Below are 9,053 nucleotides of genomic sequence, written 5' to 3'. Positions count from 1 at the left end.
CTGAGCTCTGGATCTAACACTTTTTAGGGGCAGTACTTAACCAAGTTTCAGGTTCATGCTCATCATCAATGAAACCGAGATCATGGTATTTACTCTGCCTACACCAACAACTTCAGAAGGGGTCTGTGAACGCCTTGTGCGAACTGTAAAGCTCTTAAAGCATCAGGTGTTATTACCATGATTAGGAATGCGGTAATAATTATGATTAGTCTTTCAGAACCGGGGAGAGCCGTGTAGTGGTGGCTTCATTCCTGGACCTTCCAAGTCGAGGTCCCCTTTCTTCTGCGAGAAGAGCAGGCTAAGAACCTTCCACGGCGCCGCTTTTCTCGCCTGGAACCCTCGAGGCCACCTGAGCTAACTCGGGTCGCAGCTTCGAACGACTGGCCCTCCCTAGCCCTTAGGCCTCTCAAGCTCCGCCCGCCCTGGGCTGTGGCCCCGCCCTGAAAGCGCAAACTCCGCCTCCTCCGCGCGGGCCGGCACTCCAGCGGCGCGGCGCCTCCAGGACAAGCCCTCGGCCGGGCCGGAGATTCCCGAACTCCCCCGATCTCTTCCCGGCCTCCCTCGGACGCCCGGAGCGGAGGCGGCGGAGATTGCCGAGGGGCGCTGGCCCCGCCCCCGCCCCGCCACGGCCTCCCGCGCGGGTTGGAGTCCCAGATCCCGGTCCCTCCCTCCTCCTTTCTCTCCGCCCGCCTTCCCCGGGCTGCCACAGTGGCGGGTCGGAGGCTCCCGGCCAGTCAGCTCGTTCCGGCCCCGGGCCCCTCCTCCCCCACCCCCCAAACAAACAGCCCTCCCCACGCCTCGGGAGCCCGGACCGCCCCCTTCCTCCCTCGGCCCGGCGTGTGGCGAGGGACAGTGTGAAGGAGCGAGCGCGGGCCGGCGGGCGAGCTCCGTGAGTGCGAGAGGCGGGGCGCGCGGCGGGCCGGGCCGGGGTCGCGTGTGCGCGTGGGGGCGCGAGCGAGTGCCCGTCGCGACCCGCCGCCGCCGCCGCGAGTGAGCCGCCGGCGAGCGACGAGCGGCCACCGCCAGCCGCCGAGGGGCGCCGGGCCCGCGCGCGCGCACGCACGCACGCACGCGGGGGCGGGGGCAGGCGCGCGCCCGCCTGTCGCGACAGTCGGGGCCGAGGCCCAGGGGGAGGTGGCCTGTCGCGGGTCGCCCGGCTCCCGGAGGCGAGGGGGGCGCGGGCGGATGGCGGAAGGCGCCCAGCCTCAGCAGCCGCCTCAGCTCGGGCCCGGCGCCGCTGCCCGGGGGATGAAGCGGGAGTCGGAGCTGGAGCTGCCGGTGCCCGGAGGGGGAGGAGACGGAGCCGAGCCCGGCCTGAGCAAGCGGCCGCGCACCGAGGAGGCGGCGGCCGACGGCGGCGGCGGGATGCAGGTGACCGCGCGGGACGGCGCCCCGTTACGGCGGGGGTGCGGTGCGGGGGCCGCGAGGGCGGCGGGGATACGGGGCCGGGAGGGGGAGGGCCTCCGGGGGTCCTGCCTTGGAGGTGGGAGGGGGCCGGTCGGGGCCTGGTGGGGAAGGTGGGGCGGGCTCCCCCGGCTTGGAGGCGAAGAGTGCAGGAGGATCCCTGGGTGCCCAAGAGGGTCCCGATTCCTGGGGCTGCGAGGGGCTCGACGCGTGAATAGGTTTTGGTGGGGAAATCGAACATGGTTGAGGCGGGTTCCATTTCTTCAGACCCTTCCTTAGTTCCTTGGGGTGGAGTGGAAGCCGGGAGATCCTGGGTCTGTTGTCCAGAGAGCCGCTGCACTGAGTCGAGGACGGGGCGGGGGGCAGGGGGGCTAGTGGTGGAGATTTGAATCACACCGTTTTGGCAGCTCTGGACAAACGCGGCGGTGGGGCAGGGGAGCGGCGTTATAAGGGAGGGAGTGAAAAACGAGAAAACTCCTCGAGAGCCCAAAGGGGATGTGGCTTAGCTTGTGGGTTCAATCAGTTACACAAGGAGTGTGAGAAGTACCAGGAGTTCGGGAGTGGTGTGGGGACACCGTGGTGCTCGGTTTCATTAAGTTTGTGGAGCAATGCTAATGAGTCTGGAGAGAGACACAGGACGGGCCCCTCCTTCTTTTGCCAGTTGCTTCTTACACGGCCGAGGATGCCGACCCGCTCTTTAATGTCCTGGGGTATAAAAGAAAATTTGTGGGGCTGTTGGGAGACTGGATTCTGAGTTGTGGACTCAAGGATAAGCTGGTTGTTTTGGGTAGGGAATGGGAAAGGTAGTGATGATGTCAGTTGGCTTTGTAGTTTGAAGAAGAGTTGAAACCTTCGGATCTTTTAGGATTTGGTCTCCGTTGGGAGAAGAGTTGCTGTGAAATGGTGGAGCAATTGTTTAGAGACCTGCCTAATTCTCTTAGAATCATAGAATGTTAGAGATAGAGGGGACCAGAGACATCATCTTTTCCAGGGGTTCTTCACCTGGATAGCCTTGGAAGAGTCTTACCTTGAGTAGTTTACATGCACTTTTTGGTGGTGGTGGGGAAGTCAGTAGCTTTCATCTTTGTGGGTGTTTTTTGTTTTTTTTTTTTTCTTTTTTGGGAGGGGATTCAAGTCTCCAAATGTTTTAACCACCACATTTTGTAGATGGGAACTCAAAAGTCCAGAGAATACTAGTGACTTGCCTAAGGCCACCCAGTTAGCTGGTAGCAAAACTAGAACTAGAAGTCTAGTCTTCTAATTCCTATTCCTGTGCTCTCTCCATTACACCACTCTTGGAAATCCCTGCAGTGCTAAAAGACTTCCTGTGCTCCGCTCCCAGCTTTTCAAGGCTCTGCCTGACTTCCTGTGTTAGAGACCGAGCTGTATTTAAGCGTGGCATGTTTGCTGTGCGCTTTTGGGTCTCCTTTGCAGAGGCCACTCAGTTACTTGTGTTCATTTGGGTAAAGTGACCCTCTTGCTGTTTATTTTTGAATTCTTTTGTTCTGTTTGTCTGCTCTTGTTCTCCATCAGAACTCTTGTCAGGCAGAGTGATTGTGAGAATTAAAAGCTCAGGGCCATGGAAAAAATATTGAGGAACATGGGGAGACTTCGGGTGATGTGGGTTAACATCGGCTGATCAGAAGAGGTGACTGGAGGTGGGTGCTGGTGAGCACTGTCTGTTTGGTGCCTGGGTAAATCTGTGTATGTCTGTATTCATTCATTGTTTCTGTCAATCATGGTTAACAGACACCCCCCCCTCTTTCCTCTCCTTTCCTCCTGGGGCCCATTATTTGCTGTTGCCTTCAAATTGGCCAAGGATAGTAGTATTTGGAAATGGAGCAGTGTGTAGGGACTTTGGAGTATGCAGAGGAAGGAGTGGATTAGGCCCTTTGGGTGCAGAACTATCCCACAGAGAATCTTCTTCTCACTCTGTGTGTGTGTGTATCTTTATTTATTTTTCAGGTCATGCGTTCTCATTGCTGTAGTTCTGACACACCATGTCACACAGGTATTCAGATCATCATTGATCTAGCCCCCTGCCTTCAACTAGCTGTAAGCTTCTGAGAAAATCCCTTCTTTTGGGGCCTCTGATTCCTTAGTTGTAAAATAAAGGGTTTGTATAGGAGGATTTCTAAATCTTCTAAAAAATATAAGGAGTTCCCTGACCTTAAGGTGCCTGGTGTTTCCAGTCTGGGTGGAGAGACAAAAACGGTGAAAAATTAAAAAAAGAGCATGCACTTATGTATGTGTGTGTATGTGTGTGTGTGTGCGTGCGCGGTGTATCTGTGTGAGAGAGAAAGTTCCAGAGAACAGGAGCAGAGATACCATGGGGTGGATGCATGTCACAAGTCACTGCATAATTTAGAGCCAAAGTATGCCAAGGATTTGTGCCAGTGGGTCCAGAAGAAGGAGATGATCGTTCCTGCTGAAATGGTCAAGGAAGGCTTTAGGCAAGGTTGACATTTGTGGTATGCTCTGAGTAAAAGAGAGGTAATGCTCCCGAAAAGATAAAATTTAATGCTGGGTGACCCACACCTCGAGTACTTTGCTATATCATTTTGACAACAATGGTAGGATAGTTAATGGTCATTTAACTAATGTTTATTGAGCAGCTGCTATGTGCCAGGCTCTGTTTCACAGTGTAGGAGACATGGCCATATATAAAACAAAGACTCCGCTCTCATGTAACTAATAATCTCATAGAAAGAAGCAGTAAAGAAATCAACAACTGTTATTAAGGGGTGGTAAGTGCCAAGAAGCAAAATAAAGCAGGGAGGGCGGTGGAGAGTGATGGTTAGGAAAGACTTCTCTGATGGATGACCTTAGAATGAAGTGAAGGGAGGGAATGGGTCATTGACATACTTGAGGGAAAGGGGTTCAGGTAGAGGAACTGTGGGAGCAGAGGCATTGAGAAAGAGGTATCCTTGATGTGTCTGAGAGCAGAGGCCAGCGCAGCTAGAGCAGAAGGAGCGGCGGAGAGGCAGATGACTGTGGCAGTGTAGAAATGCCCATGGGCCCTGTGCAAGTAGGCACTTAAACAGTCTAGAGTAGCCAACTTTTTTAGTATATGGGTTGGTCTTAAAGCACGTTTGTTTGTTTGTTTGTTTTCCTTATAGCTTAATACAAGTGGAGTTTTTCTGAGGTCATAGCTCCTTCTAGGAAGCCTTCCCTGACAACTTTCACACCAGTCAGACTCTCCTCTGGCCTCCTCTTATACGGATGCTTAATTGTACATCATCTTGTGGTGTTCCTTGTTTTATTCATGTTTCCCTAGTGAGACTGTAAGCTTCTAGAAGACAGACACTATATTCTCTTTGTTCTCTCCTTTGTAATACCTGACAGCGTTGGGTACAAAATAAACGCACACTGCCTGTGAAGTTGAAATTTACTTTTTACAAATGATTAAGGGGTTGGAAAAAATCGAGAAATTTAGGGGTGAGAGTTTGTTTATGAAAATTCCTCAATCTTCTGAGTGTCAGAGGATTAACTTTTTTTTTTTTTTTTTTTTTTTTTTTAACAGACAGAAGTCTTTTACTGGGGTTAATTTCCCAAGGCTGCCCACTACATGGAAGTACAGCTCAAAGCTGTAGATTCCAAAGCTGAACCCTGTTGAGTTATAGTCAGGAAGCTTTTGGAGTAAATCATTACTTCCCAAAGTGGGCATAGAGGACACGAGAGAGTCTGTGGTGCTTCTCTTACAATTCTTTGGCTAAGAAGGAACCGTAGGGGAGTGAGAGGAAGGATTGTGCCTTTCGCTTCATGTGGACAGAAGAGGAGTTAGCACAGCCCTGGAAACAGTATAGAAATAGAGAACCCTGAGCGGGGGAGGAGGGAAGAGCAAATTCAACCTGAAAATTGAAGTATGGTTTGAGAAATGTAGTTAGTTGACAAAGAGGGTGCTGGAAATGCTAACCTGGTGAAAAGTGGAATGAGTTACATGTGTAGGTGTGGGCGGTTCATTTCACTGTAAGCAAGTCTGATATGTGTGGAACTTGGGCTTTTATAAAACATCCTGGGGAGTCCATTTCCTTCGGTCAGCTCTTCTAGTGAATGTAAACAATTTGATGATCAAAAATTCAGTTTTTGTGCAACTTTCTAGGAACTTAGCTGCTATATAAATAAGGCAAGGTGCACCTTAATTATGACTTAGAGCTTTCAGCAAAATCCTTTACGGCCGCGAGATGTTGGTATGTGATTATTATACGGCCAGCTAACTGCTTCTGACCATCGAGCCGTGAATCCAGTTTAGTGAAGTGGGTTCGAGTCGTAAATCCAGTTTAGGGAAGTGGGTTCGGCAGTTGTTATTCTGGCAGTAGGAAAGCTTTCTTCCTGGTCTTAGGGCAGAGGTTCCAGGTAGCCCGTGATTTCTATGCGTATGCTACAGTTCTTGAAATAGTTTATCTTCCCATTTGCTTGTTCCCGGGTTTCTTTCCTCTTAGGTGCAGTCTCTTTGGATTCTCGTTTGGGTGTTTGGTGCTGATGCTGGACATGGTGCTACTATTTGAGTAGCACTATAAAAATATTGTGCTTTCCTTTCTAGTAATTTCATGAATGCTGTCTCACAGAAATTAGGGAATTTTTTGTTTCTACTTGTCTTAGTCTCCTAGTGCATCATAACAAAATACCAAAGACTGGGTGGCTTAAACAACAGAAATTTATTTCTCACAGTTCTCAAGGCTAGAAGTCCCAAGATCAAGGCGCTGGCAGATTCGGTTTCTGCTGAGGAGCTCTCTTTCTGGCTTCTCACTGTGTTCACGTGGCCTTTTCTCAGTGTGTGCTCCTGGACAGAGAGAGATGTCTCTCTGCCTCTTCTTAGACGGGAACTAATCCCATCATGGTGTCCCACCCGTATGACCTACACTAAACCTCATCACCTTCCAAAGCCCCCCCCCCCAACAGTACCATCACCCTATGGGCAAGGGCTTCAACATACTAATTTCGTGGGGAGACAGACGTTCAACGTATAATGCTACCAGAGCTGTAAACAGTGTAGATGGAGAAACTGAGGCACAGTCACTTTAAAAATTACTGATTTGTTTCAAGCCTCACAAGGAAAGCCTGTGAATGTAACACTCGGAATGTCTTTGAGAAGGAGGAGGACGGATCTGAATTCAAAGTAGGTCTATTCTTTAGGGTGACTCACGAGGCAAGCCTGAGTTGAATTTGTCTCCCAACTCCCGCTCCCCGTTTTCTAGTCACCTTGTCATGTTTTTCTCGCTCACACTGACATGTGAACACAACAGAAGCTAACCGGAGATTTAACTTTACTTTTGGTATAAAACAGACTGGTGCAGACAGGCCTCAAGATTACAGGATTGGGGAGAAAGACGCTCGCTCTTCTACTACGTGTAAACCAGAGTGTTGCCCGCGCAGCTCCGGTCTGCCTTCTCTCAGGTCATCAGTTTGATGCCAGGTTTTCACAATTTGTACGACAGGAAAGGCAGTCATTTTAGTGAGTGGCTTTGCTTGAATTTTTGTTGATATGCATTTATAGAGCATAGTAAATGCCTTTATTCTGGTGCCTATGTGCACTCCCTTCAGAGATGGAAGGGAAGAGCATCAGGGATGATGGGAAGGAAATGACAGTAATTGGATGAGTGGGCAGATGGAGCGAGGGCCGGCGAGTGCATTTGGTGTTTTAGGTGGCCCCTAGGAGTATTGAATTTCTTATTCTTCTCCCCTCCAGCCCCAGTACGAGCTGGCGGCTTACATGGCTAAGGTTTCATTATCTAATCCATCACAGATCAGCTTGAATAAACCCATTGGCTGGCGCTGATCTAGTTAGGAGGGTAGTGCAAAGCTGCTTGAGCCAGGATTGGGGCAAATCGGATCAGAATTGCCATGTGAATCCTGGACATATTTCTGTAATTTGGGTGGGTAAAGACGTCTGGAAAATCACTTGTGAGAGAGAGAGAGAGAGAGAAGAACAAGTGAACAATCAGCCATGAGTTTTTCAGATGTTGTTGTAGGGTTTCCGGGGGGAAAGTGTATGGAAGATTTGATCTATTTCTCTGGAGTATAGCCAAGTTGCTTTATTTGAGTCTGACTTTTTTGGGGTCACCAATGGTCAGTAGTAATCTTTTTTAGTAGCATTTGGAGATCCCAGTTGTCATTACTTAGTTATGACTATTCTGAGTGAACCCTTGGTCTGAGACCGTACGTCATGGGTCCCCTCTCTTAGTTTTTAAAAGGGAGATGTTGTTGTTAGTATTATTACGACCGACCTTAACATACGTAATTACGTTTGATATCCACGTATACGTCAAGTATGGCGTGGTGAAAGAAACACTGTTTAGAGTTTCTCATTTTGGGTTTGACTCTTGACTCCTCCACTTAGCAGATGAATGACCTTTGGTAGGATGTCTAACATCTGAGCTCCTGATTACACATCTGTGAACTGGGAGAATTAATACATACTCTAATGAGCTGCTGTAATGAGTAACCGAGATGATCTGAAGTGTCGATCATGGAGCCCAGCAGTACCTATTTATTCCTTGCCTCCCTTGTAGGCTGCCGTACAGCGCTCCGTGAGGTCCTGCTTACTGCTTGATGAGCATGGAGTGGTTAATGTGTTTCCGACTGATGAAGTGTCAGAGTTGGGGACTACTAGAGATGAGCAGTGTGTTGAACTGAATTTGCTCGGCCTCCGGGTGGAGGAGGTGAATGGGCTTTCTAGTTAGAGGAGGAGGAGGAAGAGGAGAGGTTTGCTTCTTTGCTAAGCACTGAAAGAGCTAGTGCGTTATCACAGTGCCTGCACTGAGCGGTGGACTTTTCGTGGAACCTGTGGGATCTCCACTGGGAATGTGCATGACAGATGCACTGGCCGTTCGGGTGGTACCCGGGATGCAGGAGTGGTGAGAATGTTGGTTGCGTTTCAGATGTTACAAGGTTTGCTAGTTAATATTACATGGAATAGATAACACCTTTTGCTTTCTTTCTGGTTTGTGGAAATTGAGCTGGGATGCCTTTGTCTCTTGTGGTCTGTCCGTAGTCTCTTCAAACCTGCCTGCAGACTACTAAGTCACCCACCTGAAAGAGCTTAATTTTTAAAAACACTTGACAGTTTGTCTTTGACTTATAAAGTCCATTCTCTCTCATTTGGCTTCCTTCTGGCTTGACTTTGGCCTGTCTTTGTAGCCTCATTGAATTTTCTGTGGTCCACCTCTGAGTCTGGGTAGGAGGCTTCTAGTTTCCTTAGCATGCTGTGCCACGTGGCTCGTACCTCTGTGCCTTTGTTTCTGTTTTTTTTCTACCTGAGATTCCTGCCTCAGCATCTCTCTCTCTCATCCGCAGGCTCAGTCTTCAGGATCAGTTGGGATACTGACTCCTCCTGGATGCCTTTTGTTTCTGCTCCCATCCCTCCCACCTCCTGCCGGTTTCTAAAACATGGTGTCCAAAGCTCTGTTTTAGCACATTTTACTTTACCAAATGGTAAAGTACCAGTGTCTGCCCCTCCACTCCCTCGTGAGATCGAGGGAGCCTTTGGGATCCCTAGGATTTAGCACTGTGGCTGCGCCCCAGTAGTCAAGAAACTGGGATTTTTGTTGAATTGAACTTTGTCTCTCTGCCCCTCAGTAGGACCTGCAGATGGCTTTAATTGTTTCTCCAGATTTTCCCTGGGGGGTCTGGCCCTTGGTCTGCTTTCC

The 9,053-nt window shown here is 49.9% G+C and overlaps 1 protein-coding gene across 19 annotated transcripts in view; it reads left to right on the top strand.

The window, feature by feature from the left end:
- The first annotated feature begins 995 nt into the window (after positions 1–995).
- RBFOX2 (RNA binding fox-1 homolog 2) overlaps positions 996–9,053 on the top strand; it is a 263,261-nt gene continuing 255,203 nt past the window's right edge. For 3 of the 19 annotated variants that reach the window (XM_032836562.1, XM_032836571.1, XM_032836552.1), the window contains exon 1: positions 1,014–1,371. In XM_032836562.1, coding sequence (XP_032692453.1) covers positions 1,186–1,371 — 186 coding nt within the window. In that variant the 5' untranslated portion in view covers positions 1,014–1,185. Of the gene's footprint in view, positions 1,372–9,053 lie in introns of all 19 variants that reach the window. The other 16 variants (XM_032836564.1, XM_032836558.1, XM_032836570.1 and 13 more) reach the window with 12 other exon arrangements.

Source organism: Lontra canadensis, unplaced genomic scaffold, assembly GCF_010015895.1.
Source record: "Lontra canadensis isolate GAN:19392208 unplaced genomic scaffold, GSC_riverotter_1.0 scaffold93, whole genome shotgun sequence".
Taxonomy (NCBI): Eukaryota; Metazoa; Chordata; class Mammalia; order Carnivora; family Mustelidae; genus Lontra; species Lontra canadensis.
The sequence above is the reverse complement of the archived record's forward strand: the minus strand, read 5'-3'. Positions and strand labels throughout refer to the sequence as shown.